This window comes from Pan troglodytes, chromosome 16 (assembly GCF_028858775.2).
Source record: "Pan troglodytes isolate AG18354 chromosome 16, NHGRI_mPanTro3-v2.0_pri, whole genome shotgun sequence".
NCBI classification, from domain to species: Eukaryota; Metazoa; Chordata; class Mammalia; order Primates; family Hominidae; genus Pan; species Pan troglodytes.
The window spans coordinates 26,850,944-26,867,221 of NC_072414.2; the positions used below are offsets into that span (position 1 = coordinate 26,850,944).

A 16,278-nucleotide genomic window follows, 5' to 3' on the forward strand; every position below is an offset into this window, starting at 1 on the left:
AATTGACATTCCCACCAATAGTGTATAAGAGTTCCCTTTTCTCCACATCCTTGCAAACACTTGTTATCTTTTGACTTTTGATAACAGCCATTCTAACAGGTGTGAGGTTTGAATATCTCATTGTGGTTTTGGTATGCATTCCCTTGATGATTTGTGATGTTGAACACCTTTTCATCTATCTGTCATTTGTATGTCTTCCTACAAAAAATAGTACTGAAGTCCTTCACCCATTTTTTATTGGGTTATTTGGTCTTCTGCTATTGAGTATTATGAGTTCCTTACATATTTTGGATATTAACTTCTAATCAGATACATGGTTTGCAAATATTTTCTTCCATTCTGTAAGGCTGCCTTTTCATTTTGTTGACTGTTTCCTTTGCTGTATAGAAACTTTTCAGTTTGATGTGGTCCCCACTTACTTATTTTTGCTTTTGTTCTCCGTGCTTTTGGTATCACCCAAAAATCATTGCCAAGACAAATGTTATGGAGCTTTTCCCCTATGTTTTCTTCTCGGAGTTTCATGGGTTCAGGTCTTACGTTAAAATCTTCAATCTATCTTCAGTTAACTTTTGTGTATCATGTAATATAGGGATCCAATTTCATTTTTTTACAAGTAGATATCCAGCTTTCCCAAGACCATTTTCATTTCCCCATTGTATACTCTTGGCACATGCATCGAAGATTAAATGATTGTACAAGTGTGGGTTTACTTCTGGGCTTTCTGTTCTCTTTTGTTGGTCTATGTGTTTTTATGCCAGTAACATACTGTTTTGACCACTGTAGCTTTGTAATATAATTTGAAATCAGGAAGTATGATGTCTCCAGCTTTGTTCTTCTTGATCAAGATTGCTTTAGCTATTCAGGGTCTCTTCATGTTACAAATTGGCAGCTTTTTATTTCAGCTTGGAGAACTTCCCTTAGCATTTATTATAAGGCAGTCTAGTGGTCATAAACTCTCTCAGTTTTTGTTCTCTTCTGTTTTTCTGTCTTTATTTCTCTTTCATTTCTGAAGGACCTCTTTACTTAGTTTTATTTTATATTGTTATCCTTTTATCCTCTTCTTAAAGACCATTTCAATTGTTAATATTTTATTTTCTATATTTTAAGTATTTCTATAAGCTGTTTCAAATACATTTTAGGACAAGCTATAATTTAAAAAAAATTAAAAACAAGCAAACAAATAATATCTATGCAAAAACCTCCTTTAGAGCATATTTAAATCATTTAAAAGATGTTGCTATGGATTGGAAGGAAAAAAAAAAAACAAGCTAGTTGTAATAAACAGAACCACTAACATCCCAATGCCCATTCTTTCTTCTTATGTCAGTCTAACTAGTCTTTAGTTTTTATATTAAAAAGTTGTATTTGGGAAATATGTAACATAAAAACTGAAGCAACACTCCAAAGTTACGAAGTACTGCAGAATACGACATACCTACAAAGATAAACTGCCTCCTATGTAAAGACTTTATGTCACAACAAAAAATTGTAGCACTTCATAACATTAAAAAGAGAAACTAATTAAAAACAAAGTTCTGCAATCAATGGCTTGGTTAGTATTGGGACAATGTCTAAAAGGAATTACTTAGTGGCTAAACCCTTGTGAAACAACTTCCTATCACCTCCTCCATTTTTTACAGCTTTAATGCAGTATAGTTTACATACCATAACATTTATCCACTATAAATATACAAGTCCATAGTTCTCAGTAAATTTACAGAGTTGTGCATCCATCACCACAAAATCCAGTTGTGGAACATTTCCGTCATCTTTAAAAAGATCCCTCTTGTCCAGTTGCAGTCAATCCCTGTTACCAAACCCAAGCAACCGCTAGTCTACTCCCCTTACCCCTTTCTCTTCTTATAAAATCTACTTGAAGCATTAAAAAGTATAGATTTCTGGCCCTTAAGCACATCCTCTCTTACTGCTGGTTAGTGGGCTTCAGCACCCTGAAAACATAATCATTGGAACCATGTAATGAGTAAAAATGCCTCTGCTGGTTTTCATCTTCAAGATACATGAAACAGAAAGAAGCCTGGCCCCCTTTTAGGTTTCAACATTTTTAATAATTTTCAATGATGGGCATTAAAAATGTAAATTTAGAAAAATCTGTTATTACCAGTGTGAATGAATTAACTCCAAAAAGTGACATTTTCTTCCCCAGCCAGAAAATGGTATAATTAAAAAAATTTTTTTTTATTAATAGACCAAAAGAACTCAAAGTATTTTTGTTGCACTTGGCATTTAAGTAAAATATAAATGAATTCTATTTGTTGAACTGCCAGTTAATAAATCCCTAGTCTGCAAAATGGCCAAAATTAGGCCCAGAATCTGAGCATATAAACTCAAGGTAACCATAAATTGTAAAGAAGTTTTCTGATCAAGCACTCCCCTAGGGTGCAAACAATGGGCAACAATTTCAGCAAAGCTGTGGGCAGGAATGATCAGCCAGTGGGTATACAAATTTCACAGTGTTTGCCTGCCTACTGACTCAACTGATTATTAAGTCAAAAATGCTTTGTGTTGTATTTTATAGTCTCACCCAGAATAACTTTTCACATAACAATTAAAAAATAGAACTCTCTATGAAATAAAACATGGAAGTGAAAAAATAGATCATAATCACAGTGTCTGTGGTAGCTCTCCATAATTAGTAAGCAGAAGCCTGGAAGATACCTGAATCAGTTCACATTCCAAAGCTGTTCAGCTTTTCACATAAAATGCAGTATAATCGTGTATGTATACATGGTGTCCTATTATATAATGTAATAAAAATCCATCTCATAGTATTTTACTCATTTATAATCACTTGTGATGTATAACTTACATCCATCAATTTCATACTTGATGAAATTGTGAATGAAATAGTGAATAAAGAGCATTTGCCTAAAGTCAGCCATATCTATAAAACCAAATTAACCTTACAAATTCTTGTAATGCAGAGCTGCTACAATTACCAGAATGAAAGACTTTTCTTAGCTAACGGAATTTCAGACATGAGCTAGCAGGTGGGGAGTGGAGTTTATGCAGAAGAATTCCTCAAATAACAAGACCAACTCAACTGGCCCTAAAAGTAAATCCTGGTGATTTACTTTCTTCCACAGAATCTATGGGTAGAGAGACAGAGATTTTCTAATGTACCACCCCAGGCAATGTGCAGCAACAGCCCTAATCCTCTGTCCATTCCCCTAGAGAGGCTGCCTGAGAATACTGTGGCAACAGTGACAAGAGTAGCTGGATTAATGGAACACCCCTTTATCATAAGCTTCCTCCAGGACTTAAACTGTCCTGACCTAGTACGGGCCTGCTTGGCCAACCCCTAGCCTTCCAATCGGCCTTTAAGTAAGGTCTGACCTACTCCCTCTACATTTCCCCCTTCCCTTCTTGAGCATGATGACTTCTTCTCCCTTATCCCCAGTCTCCCACTCCCATTCCCAAGTACCCAGATATGTGGTTTATATTTTAGCACTTTTGATGTATGTTAATTCACATTTAAAAATGTCTCAAAGAGTAAATATCTCCTATTTTAGAGGGCACTTTTGTGCCAGTATATTATTTCTAAATATACTTATAAGGTTTCTGACAGAAGTTTATCAGTCACTGTTTGCATCTCTTCATTACAGGTGGAACCAATTTACTAACCATGGCTTCATTCTGCTGACACTATCTTCAATGTCCTGACGAATTTCATAAGTTGATTCTAAGCGGAAGAGGTTAAAGTTCCTTAGCAGGTAGTCATGAAGAGTCAAAAACTGCAAATTCAATTTGGGAAGAGCAAGACAACCTGAAAAGGAAAAAAAGATCCATATTTGAATTTTTTTTTTTTTTTTAGACGGAGTCTCGCTCTGTCACCTGCACAATCTCGTCTCACTGCAACCTCCGCCTCCCAGATTCAAGCCATTCTCCTGCCTCAGCCTCCTGAGTAGCTGGGATTACAGGCACCTGCCACCATGCCTGGCTAATTTTTTGTGTTTTTAGTAGAGACAGGGTTTCACTATGTTGGCCAGGCTGGTCTCGAACTCCTGACCTTGTGATCCGCCCACCTTGGCCTCCCAAAGTGCTGAGATTACAGGCGTGAGCCACCACGCCCAGCCTGAATTATTCTTTTAATCAGATATTTGCTCTCTGTATTAAAAAACTGGCACCTCAAAACTATAAGAATCTAATGAATGCCTGAAATGCAGCATATCTGATAACAACTTATTTTTGTTTTCACACAGATGTTAAAACCAGATTAATAAATGTTGGCTACTAAGAATTAGGGGTGAGGCCGGGCACGGTGGCTCACGCCTGTAATCCCAGCACTTTGGGAAGCCGAGGCCGGTGGATCACCTGAGGTCAGGAGTTTGAGACAGCCTAGCCAACATAGTGAAACCCCATCTCTACTAAAAATACAAAATATTAGCTGGGTGTCATGGCGGACGCCTGTAATCCCAGCTACTCAGGAGGCTGAGGCAGGAGAATCACTTGAACCCGGGAGGCAGAGGTTGCAGGGAGCCAAGATCATGTCCTTGCACTCCAGCCTGGGCAACAAGAGCAAAACTCCGTCACAAATAAAAAAAAAAAAAAAGAGAGAATTGGGGTGAAGGATGAGTTTTATTAATACATGTAATCTGCATATGAGTGATCTGTATGTAAACAGTACTCCTTCAAAGTATTTAAAGATACTTGTACTAACAGTCTCAAGTAGTTTAAAACTTCTTCCCTTATCACCTAATTTATATTTGGCAAAATACTGAAGTGAATAATGTTACCATAAATTTAGCCCATGACAAAATTTAGCATGAATACTGAATTACTATGTTACATTGCATAAATCAATCTCCAATGATTATTATTGTGCTCTGAACTTGCCTTCTGGCTAAACTTTAAGGACCAGACATTGTTTGTATGTTATTCCAGACTCCCCCTTTTCATTATTCTCACTTAACACTATTTCTCTTAGACAATAAGTGACCACTGAGCTGCAATATCAAAAAGGTTTTAAAAAATCCCAGAACACATTTTACTGATAAGTCATAGTCTCATCGTTGTTGTCCATACTACCAAAAAAAAAAAAAATAAACTTAAATACAACAAACATTGATGTACAAAAATTTAACATTATTTATATTAGTAAACTCTGACTTGTAATCTAACTCAATTTCTTTCAATAGCACATTTTTATTTAAAAAAATGACAACTAAAATGTCACCACTTTGCAATACTCACTGAATTAACAAATCTAGGTGTTAAATATCAATAGCTACTAATAGCACAAAAAAAGAGACAAGTAGATAGTATGTGCCTCCTGATGAAAGAACACACCACCACCAAGAATCTTGCCAAGGATAACCTTAGCCTGATCAAGCCTCTGCCCAAGGTGGTACTAATTTGCAAGAAAAATAAAGAACAGAGGAACATGCTGCAATATACCATGAGTATTCAATCAGAAAAATCTATAGACTACGGGAACTCTACGATCAAACAACTCAAGTTCTTCAGCAGAACAAAAAAAAAAAAAAAAGAAAGAAAGAAAGAAAAAAAGGGATATATAGAAGGTACCAGTAAAGTAAAAGACATTTTTCTAATGAAACCTTGTAACCACCTTGTCAGCTATCCCAGAATACTCCCATGTGCCCTTTCCTGGTTACAGCTTCTTCCCTTTACCCGAAAGTAACTATTTTCTGACTTTTATAGCAATCACTATCTTGAATTTCTTTATAGTTTTATCATCCAGGTGTGCATCCCTAGACATGAGAAAGCAACATATTAACCACTGTAAGAACATAAAAAGATATGAAGACTGCCTATGTTCTGAAATCTAGCACAATATTAGTGCACTGGGTCTATCAGAGTTATGGCTCTAGGATATGTCTTAGATTAACCATTTTAAGTAAATATACCAATACTTATACTTGTGATGTCTTTAAAACAGTCACATTTCTTCTACTAATGATGCCATTGTTCAAAAAAGTCCTGAAATTTCTTTTGAAATATACCTTCAAAGTATATCTGAATTATATATCAGATATACTTTTGCATATACTCAGTTGTGGCAAACTCTCATCCTCAGAGGATGCGTGAAAAGTGTTTAGATCCAAATCTGGGGAAATAAGTGAACAAACTAGGCAATACCATTTTGGATCAACACTAAGGGTTTACTATCAATAAATGATAATGTCTTTTTTTTGGTGATCATTACCTGCTTTACATAGAATTCAAAAGAGCCCCTAAAAAAAGCCTTTGAAAAACAAAAGCTCTATCAAACACAGCCTATCATAGTGACAAAATGAAAGCTATACTTCATGCATTATAAGGTCTCCTTGAAAACAGTCTTATGGTCAGCTGCAGTGGTTCACACCTATAATCCCAGCACTTTGGGAGGCTGAGGTGGGCAGATCGCTTGAGCTCAGGAGTTCGAGACCAGCCTGAGCAACATGGTGAGACCTTGTCTCTACTAAAAAAAAAAAAAAAAAAAGGTGGGTGTGGTGGTGCACGCCTGTGGTCCCAGGTACTGGAGACTGAAGTGGGAGGATCACTTGAGCCCAGAGACCGAGGCTGCAGTGAGCTGAGACTGCACCACTGCACTCCAGCCTGGGTGACAGAGCAAGACCCTGTCTCACACTAACAAACAAAAAAAACCAAAACAGTCTTAGGGCTTTATGGTCATATTTTTTACAGGGTGATATGTGTATAGTTAAATTTAATAAAAACCCTTAGTGCTAAAGCATTCAAAATACTAAATCTTTTCTAGCTTCTAAAGTTAACTTCTGGGCACCAGGAAATTATCCTAATGTACAGAGTAGACTGAAGTACACTGCCTATAATTGCCAATTATATATGATAAATCTGAAATTGTTTCATTGTACAGCTGAATCCATATTTCTTTACCATACCTTCTCCAGAATAGTACTCAGTTGGGACAATATTTTCATCCCATATAATTTTCTCAGTTGGATACAAAGGCATCTGGTTCAACTGCTGAATCTGAGAAATTCGACGTTCATGACGAGATACCTAAAAGAAAGGAAACAAGTTCATGCAGGAGGTTAGAAGCATCTTTTTTCAATCAAAATAATTTATGGAAGAAGTTTCATGCCTATCAGTTATTGTCAGTTCAACAAGAGATTTTTTTTTTCTTTTCCTATTTTCTCCATAGATCAAAGATGAGAAACGAACCAATGGTAATGGTCTTTGGAATCAGACCTGAGTTCAAATCCCAGCTCATCTACTTATGAGTACTGTAAAAGCTGGGCACGTTACTTTAACCTTCCTAACCTTAGTTTCCTTTTCACTAAAACAGATGAAGTGCCACACATCTCAAGTTTCCAATGAAATATGAAATAGTGTCAAAGTCCCTGGCACATGCCAAGGGTTTAAAAACCATGACACTTAGCATTAATCAATGTAGGAAAAAATAGGAGCTCTAGGTTTTGGACTATAGTTTTCATTCTTACACTAACTAGCTATACCATCTGGGAAAGTTTATTAATCTATCACCCTAGTCTTCTCACTCTATGTTCCTTTCCATGATGACCTCTGTGTACCCTTAATATTAATAATCTATCTCAAATATGAAAACAAGTGTTACACCGGGTGCAGTGGCTCATGCCTTTAATCCCAGCACTTTGGGAGGCTGAAGCGGGTGGATCACCTGAGGTGAGGAGTTCAAGACTAACCTGACCAACATGGTGAAACCCCATCTCTACTAAAAATACAAAAATTAGCTGGGCGTGGTGGTGCACACCTGTAATCCCAGCTACTCAGGAGGCTGAGGCAAGAGAATTGCTTGAACCCGGGAGGCGGAAGTTGCAGTGAACCGAGATTGCACCATTGCACTGCAGCCTGGGGGACAGAGTGAGACTCCATCTCAAAAAAAAAAAAAAAAAAAAAAAAAAAAGAAAAAGAAGTGTTTATCTAATAATGCTAAAATGACATATTCTTAAAATGTATCACATTCTCTTCAGTGAAGATAGTATAATTATAGAAAAAAATCATGATATCTAAACAATATGTATGTTTTAACTTTTTGATCATAAATTGAATAGTAGAAGAATCCAAAGCCTGGGGAAATCCTTTAGGGAAGGGAGGAAACAAAACATAATGTCGTAGCACTATACATTTTAAAAATTATTTTCTTTTGTTGGAACTATTTAAATTTTAGGAATAAAATTCTAGCCACAAGACCTTAATAGGCACAGGATCAACGTTATCCTCAAACTTATTTTCCATTAGAAGAATTCCTGAAAACAGGTTGGGCACAGTGATTCATGCCTGTAACCCAACACTTTGGTAGGCTGAGGTGGGTCAATCACTTGAGGCCAGGAGTTCAAGACCAGCCTGGCCAACGTGGCGAAACTCTATCTTCTACTCAAAATACAAAAATTAGCTGGGAGTGGTGGCACACATCTGTAATACTAGCTACTTGGGAGGATGAGGCACGAGAATCACTTGAACCTGGGAGGCAGAGGTTGCAGTGAGCTGAGATCACGCCACTGCACTCCAGCCTGGGCGACAGAGAGAGACTCGGTATCAAAAAAACAAAACAAAACAAAAAAAAAAACAAAAACAAAAAAAGAAGAATTCCTGAAAAAAATCCTCATTTCTTTCTATTGCAAAGAGTTATTATTAATTCCAAAAACCTTACTCATGAGAGGTTTTACATTGTCAGAAAATAGCACAGGAATTTTTAGGAACTGAAAGAGACAATGAAAGTGATTTGCATATAAATAGTTGCTAATAGAATGATTCATCCAGAAAGTAGTTCGAAGAGATAAAATACTTGAGTAAAGAAATTCGAAAGATGAGAAAACAAAAAATCAAATGATAATACAATTCCAAAAACAAAATGAGAATTATCTGCCTAATCTTTGGCCCACAAAAAAATCTATATGAACCTACATCTTTAAGAATGACTTTAAAAGGCAGGGAAAACCACATGCAAAATTCAGAGAACATTAATATTTACCAGCAATTCTAGAAGAAATTCTTTATCAAAAGTTGTGTCTTCATTTTTAGGAAGAGTTGGCAACAAGCAGAGGTATGATGCCACCTGGTGGAGTGTGTTTGAACTGCAGAATAGAGAACTATTTTATTCATAGTAACTTACTTCACTTCACTTTTGAAACATGTATTTTTACAAATAGCTTAAAAAAGCAAATATAATACTATGACATGGGCAGCAAATATCAAAAACCAGCAATGAAAATTAAGGCTTTAGTGTAGGGTTCTCAAAATATTTTCTGCAAACCTCTCATTGTACCCAAGATCCTTCTGGGCAGTCCCCAAGAACACTTTTAAATATTAATACTGGCAGGGCACGGTGGCTCAGGCCTGTAATCTCAGCACTTTGGGAGGCCGAGGCAGGCAGATCCCGGGGTCAGGAGATCGAGACTATGCTGGCTAACATGGTGAAATTCCGTCTCTACTAAAAATACAAAAAATTAGCCGGGTGTGGTGGCGGGCGCCTGTAGTCCCAGCTACTCGGGAGGCTGAGGCAGGAGAATGGCGTGAACCCGGGAGGCGGAGCTTGCAGTGAGCCGAGATCGTGCCACTGTACTCCAGCCTGGGCGACAAAGCGAGACTCTGTCTCAAAAATAATAATAATAATAATAACAATACTAAGACATTATTTCACAGTTTTATTTAAGAATGTCCTTGATGAAGCAGTAAAAAAAAAATAATACTATTAAATTTGGACTCGAGTACCTGTTTTATTTTAAATTCTGTGACAAAATGGGAAGTACATATTTTGCACACAACTTTTACTTTAAAAAACAACAAACTGTTGGACCGGGTGCAATGTCTCACACCTGTAATCCCAGTACTTTGAGGCCGAGGTGGGCGGATCACAAGGTCAGGAGTTTGAGATCAGCCTGGACAATATGGTGAAACCCCGTCTCTACTAAAAATACAAAAATTAGCCAGGCGTGGTGGTGAGCGCCTATAGTCCCAGCTACTCAGGAGGCTGAGGCAGGAGAATCGCTTAAACCCAGGAGGCAGAGGTTGCAGTGAGCCGAGATTGCACCACTGCACTCCAGCCTGGGCAAAAGAGCGAGACTCCATCTCAAAAAAAAAAAAAAAGACAAACTGTTTATACCAGCCTTGGACAAATGGCCAATTTTTTTCAAATTTCAAATTTTGAATGAAATAAGACTATAATTTCAAGGAAAACAACTATCAGTATTTGCTGTCAATGATAAAATTTGAACTTCCATGTGAACGTGAAAAATTAGAATTTTGGAAAACGTATTCGCCACCATGAGCTTCACAGCTTTCCACTATTTAACTGGTTTCATCACCTCCCCAAAATCCCTTATGCTAATTTATAGCAAATCCTCCTCTCCATCCCAGCCCAGCAACTATAATCAGTTTTCTATTTGTAATTTTATCTTTTCCAGGAGGTCAAATAAATGGAATCACACATTAGGTAGTCTTTTTTCTTGTTTGTTTTTTGAGACGAGTCTCACTCTGTCGCCCAGACTGGAGTGCAGTGGCATGATCTCAGCTCACTGTTACCTCCACCTCCCAGGCTTAAGCAATCCTCCCACCTCAGCCTCCCGAATAGGTGGAACCACAGGTGCCCACCACCACACTCGGCTAAATTTTTGTATTTTTGGTAGAGACGAGGTTTCACCATGTTGCCCAGGCTGTTCTCAAACTCCTAAGCTCAAGTGATCCGCCTGCCTTGGCCTCCCAAAGTGCTGGGATTACAAGTGTGAGCCACCATGCCTGGTCTTAGGTAGGTAGCCTTTTGAATGGCTGCTTTTACTTAGCATAATGCATTTGAGCATTTGAGATTCACCCACACTGCATATTTATCTGTAGTTGGTTCCTTTACGTTGCTGAGCAGTATTTCATGATACGGCTGTATCACAGTATGTTTATTCATTCAACAGTTGTGGGATATTTGTGTAGTCCAGTTTTTGACGATTTTGAATAAAGCAACTATATTCATTTTTGTACATATTTTTGTGTGAACATAAGTTTTCACTTTTCTTGAATATATCTGTAAGTGGAAAATACTGGATCATAATGTTAAGTTCATGTTTACCTTTATAAGAAACTCAAATTTTTCCAAAGTGGCTATCCCACTTTGAATTCCCACCAGCAATTATGAGAATTCCAATTGCTCCACATCCTTGCCAAGAGTCAATATTATCCGTTTTGGGGTTGTTTTTTGTTTTTTGTTTTTTTGGTTTTGTTGAGACAGGGTCTTGCTCTGTCATCCAGGCTGAAGTACAGTGGCAAGATATAGCTCACTGCGGCCTCGATCTCCTGGGCTCAAGCAATCCTCCTATCTCAGCCTCCTGAGTAGCTGGGATTACAAGCATGTGCCACCATGCCTGGCTAATTGTTTTGATTTTTAGTAGACAAGTCATCCTTCCGCCTCAGCCTCCCAAAGTGCTGGAATCACAGACGTGAACCATTGTGCCTGGCCTTATCCATTAAAAAAAAAAAATTCTAATAGGTATGTAGTATCTTCTTATGGTTTAAATTTGCATTTCCCCAATGACTAAACATGTTAAGCATCTTTCCATGGGCTTATTGACATCTATCTACCTACTTTGGTCAAGTGTCTGTTCAAATCTTTTGTCACCTGTAAATTGTTTTATTATTATAGGAGTCCCCCCTTATCTATGGTTTCACCTTCCCTAATATCAGTTACTCATGGTTGACCAGAGTCTGGAAATAGTTAAGTGTAGTAGAATAAGATATCTTGAGAGAGAGACCACATTCGCATAACTTTTATTATAGTATATTGTTATAACTGTTCTCTTATTATTATTGTTGTTAATCTCTTACTGTGCCTACTTCATAGCTTTATCATAGGTTTTTATATTACATGTAAAAACACAGTATATATAGGGTTCAGCACAATCTACAGTTTCAGGCATCCACTGGGGTTCTGGAACACATCCCCTGCGGAAAGTAGGGGACTGCTGTATTGAGTTCTGAGATTTCTGGATTCTATTCCTTCATCAAATACCCATTTAGCCAATATTTTCTCCTAGGCTGTAGCGTGTTTTTTAATTCTCTTATCAATGTCTTTCAAAGACCAGAAGTCTCTTAGTTTTGATCAAGTCCAATTCATCATTTTTTTTTCCATTATGGATTGTGCTTTGGTGTCTATAGAAATCTTTGCACAAACCCTTGATCACAAAAATTTTCTCCCATACTTCCTAGAAGTTTTAATTTTGACATTTAGGTCTATAATCCATTTTGAGTTAATTTATGTATATGATGCAAGGTATGGGTCAATGTTCATACTTTGCATATAGATATCTAATTGTTTCAGCACCATTGATGAAATCCTTTCTCTACTGAGTTGCCTTGACACATTAGTCAAAACTCAACTAACCATATAGGTATGGTCTATTTCTGGACTCTAATCTATTCCATTGATCTATACATCTATCCATGTATCAATACCATAATGTCTTGATTACTATAGCTTTACTGCAAGTTTTGAAATTAGTAGAAATCTTCCAACTTTGTTCTGTTACAAAATGGTTTGGGTTATTATAGTTCCTTTGCCTTTCCATGTTATTTTTAAAATAAGTTTGTCAATTTCTATAAAATATCCTGCCAGAATTATGATTGGAATTAAAATATATCTATAGATTAATTTGGGAAGGATTCATACCTTGGGTCCTCTTATCCGTAAGCAAGACCTAGCTTCTAATTTTTCAGATTAATTCATTTTAATTGTACAGACTTCCTTACATGGTTTCAGATTCTACTCTGAAACTAATTTTTAAAGAAACTACCACTTGTCAAGTTTTCATAGAGTATTAAAGAAGAACATTCCCAATTATTTGATAAAGCTTATCAAAATACACTTCCCTCTGTGTAAGGCCAAATTTTCTTAATTTACTTCAACCAAAACAATATCTCACAACAAACTGAATCCAGAAGGAGATCTGCAAATCTGTCTTCAATTAAATCAGTCACAAAAATGTAAAACAATGACACTCTTTAAATGGTGCATTTTTTTCATTTTGGAGAATATGTTTTTCATTAGCAATACATATGGCTAACATATAATAGATTTCAATCAATATACTTTTTTTTTTTTTTTTGAGACAGAATCTCACTCTGTTGCCCAGGCTGGAGTGCAGTGGCACGATCTTGGCTCACTGCAACCTCCGCCTCCCAAGTTCAAGCCATTCTCTTGCCCCAGCCTCCCAAGTAGCTGGGATTACAGGCGTGCACCACCACACGTGGCTAATTTTTGTATTTTTAGTAAGATGGGGTTTCACCATGTTTGCCAGGCTGGTCTCGAACTCCTGACCTCAGGTGATCTGCCCACCTCAGCCTCCCAAAGTGCTGGGATTATAGGCGTGAGCTACCACACCTGGCCTCAATTGATATTTTTAAATGAATTAATAAATGTTTAAAATCTTTCCAGTTTTTATTTCTACTATAGTGAATATAATGAATATAATACACATAAATGTTCTTTGGGATCCTCAATAATTTTTAAGAGTGTAAAGGATGTCTATGGACAAAAATAAATACCCCAGATGAATTATGCAGCTAAGCTAAATGTAAAAAAAAAAAAAAGGCAATAAAAGTATTTTTAAAATATAGGAAAACATTTTATAACCTTAGGGTGAGAAGAACTTCTACATAAAGCATCTAATATAGTTATTAAAAAGAATGACAGTTGTCATTAAAAAATTTAAAATATCTGTAATGACAAAAGATGTTACAAACAAAGTTAAACTGAGAGAAAATAAATGCAACACAAACTAGACAAAGGATTAGGACCAAAAATATTAAAAGTTCTTTAAAATCAGTAAGATGACAAGCAATGAAATGCAAAATAGCAAAGGAAAATAAGAAGGTTACAGAAGAAATGTAAATGGCCAAGAAAAAAACAGAAAAATGCTTAATTTCCCAAATAAGATCAGGGAAATGCAAAGTAAAATGAGATAAAAATAGCAAAAATTAAAATCCAATTTACCCAGCATTAGTAGGGAGAAAAATAAATCCTCATACACTATTAGTTTAAGTGTAAATTGATAGTCTTTTCTGAAGGAAATTTAGCAATATGTAACAAGTTTTAAACACATGCCCCGTTTGAATCAGCCATTCTGCTTCTAGGAATCAGTACAAAAAGGATGCTCATTGCAGAACTGTTTGTAAAAGCCAAAACTTAAAAATTAAAGATTCACCAAAAGGAGGCCAGGAGCGGTGGCTCATGCCTCTAATCCCAGCTCTCTGGGAGGCTGAGGCAGGATCACCTGAGGTCAGGAGTTTGAGACCAGCCTGGCCAACATGGTGAAACCCCATCTCTGCTACTAAAAATTAGCTGGGCATGGTGGCGTGTGCCTGTAGTCCCAGCTATTCGGGAGGCTGACGCAGGAGAATCACTTGAACCCAGGAGGCGGAGGTTGCAGTGAGCCGAGATCGCACCACTGCACTCCAGCCTGGGCAATAGAGCAAGACTCCGTCTCAAAAAAAACAAAAAAAAAAGACTCACCAATAGGAGATTAACTTTTAAAAAAATAAGGCCGGGCGCGGTGGCTCATGCCTGTAATCCCAGCACTTTGAGAGGCTGAGGCGGGCAGATCACGAGGTCAGAGATCAAGACCATCTTGGCTAACACGGTGAAACCCCTTCTCTACTAAAAATACAAAAAATTAGACGGGCACGGTGGCGGGCGCCTGTAGTCCCAGCTACTCAGGAGGCTGAGGCAGGAGAATGGCGTGAACCCGGGAGGCGGAACTTGCAGTGAGCCACTGCAGTCTGGCCTGGGCGAAAGAGCGAGACTCCGTCTCAAAAAAATAAAATAAAATAAAAATAAATAAAAAAATAAATAAATAGTATGCTGGTCCTGTTTAATGGAACTCTATGTAGTTATTTAAAATAATGAAATGAATCTATGTGTTATTAATTATATTAAATCCTCATATGAGAATGAACAACCAAACCAACCTCAGTTTATTACATTTTAAATAGTCAAGGAACTAAACATAATTTCTCCCAAGAGCTGGGAGATGATACAGTATAGTAGTTAAAAGTTAGGGCTTGGAAATCACACTATCCGGGTTTAAATTGTATCTCTGCCACTTACTTGCTGTGTAACCTAGGCAAATTACTTAACTATTCCATGCCTCAGATACCTTATATGTAAAATGGTACCTACTTCTAGCATGAATGTTTTCAGAGTTGTTTACACACTTAACAGAACGTCTATCACATAGTACATAAATGTATGCCATTATTATTACTATTTTCAAAAGGATATATTAGCAGATAGCTAACTGCCAGAGGATATTACTAATTTTATAAATTTTAAACATGCAAAAATTTCCCTAAGTCACACCTCTAATATCACACGTAATGAATCTTTATTGGTTTTTGTCATATGTTGTTTATGACTGATGAGATTGACCAGCTTTATATTCTACTCTGAGAAAAATTTAAGATCGAAGAAAATTGTATACGTCATAAAAAACAGAAACTTTACCAAACATGGGTAAGTGACAAAGACACCAAACTGCTGGAGAGAAGCACTAGTTGTAGACGTCAACGAAGAGTGAAATAACAAGTAATATTACCTAAAGTACTGCAAAATGATTAAAAGCAATAAAGAAAAGTAAAATTGAGGGAGCATGATACAAAAAAAGAATATATAGTTTTTTCATGTTGTCTTACCTAAGAGGTCCAAAAAACTTGACCAAGGACTCCCGAGTATCTACTTCTGCCACATTTGAGAGGGCAAAATCATAGAGTTCAGGAAAATGTGCAAAAGCAGCTCTCTAGAAAATAATGGCAAAAAATATTAATAATTAATGTCTACATATTAATATAAACATCTACTATTTAAGAATGAAAATATTTTATAAAAATATTAACGCATTTCTGTCTCTTACATGCTTCTTTTATGTGACCTCTACCTTAATCAGACAGAAGCATATAATAAAAAGAGAAAAAACTACAACTGTCATAACAGAAATGTAAAAAACATAAAGTTGGCGTTCAGCTTTTGACATCTAAAAGGATTTTCAATATATACAAAATAGCCACAAAGGCTAGCTTTATTGACAGAAGAGGAGCAAAAAACAAATACACACTTGATTATCAAGAACTGGTCGAACAAGACTAAAAGAAAGTCCCAAGGGAAACTCTGGCTGCAGAGAACTTGGAAGGAGAGACCAAAAACCTTATGCTTGTGCCTTGCTTTTGTTTGGAACTCTGGGAAAAGACCTCACAGGGTAGCACTCTCAACCAACATAGGGTAAGCTGTAAGAAAACAGAAATAGTAGTATTGCACAGAGTGACTGA

The 16,278-nt window shown here is 36.8% G+C and overlaps 1 protein-coding gene across 2 annotated transcripts in view; it reads right to left on the reverse strand.

The window, feature by feature from the left end:
* AQR (aquarius intron-binding spliceosomal factor) overlaps nucleotides 1–16,278 on the reverse strand; it is a 115,091-nt gene that overhangs the window by 57,563 nt on the left and 41,250 nt on the right. For both annotated transcript variants that reach the window (XM_510286.8, XM_054667335.2), the window contains exons 13-16: nucleotides 15,649–15,752; nucleotides 8,951–9,053; nucleotides 6,879–6,999; nucleotides 3,643–3,784 (exon numbers count right to left, since the gene is read on the reverse strand). In XM_510286.8, coding sequence (XP_510286.3) covers nucleotides 3,643–3,784; nucleotides 6,879–6,999; nucleotides 8,951–9,053; nucleotides 15,649–15,752 — 470 coding nt within the window. The remainder of the gene's footprint in view (nucleotides 1–3,642; nucleotides 3,785–6,878; nucleotides 7,000–8,950; nucleotides 9,054–15,648; nucleotides 15,753–16,278) is intronic.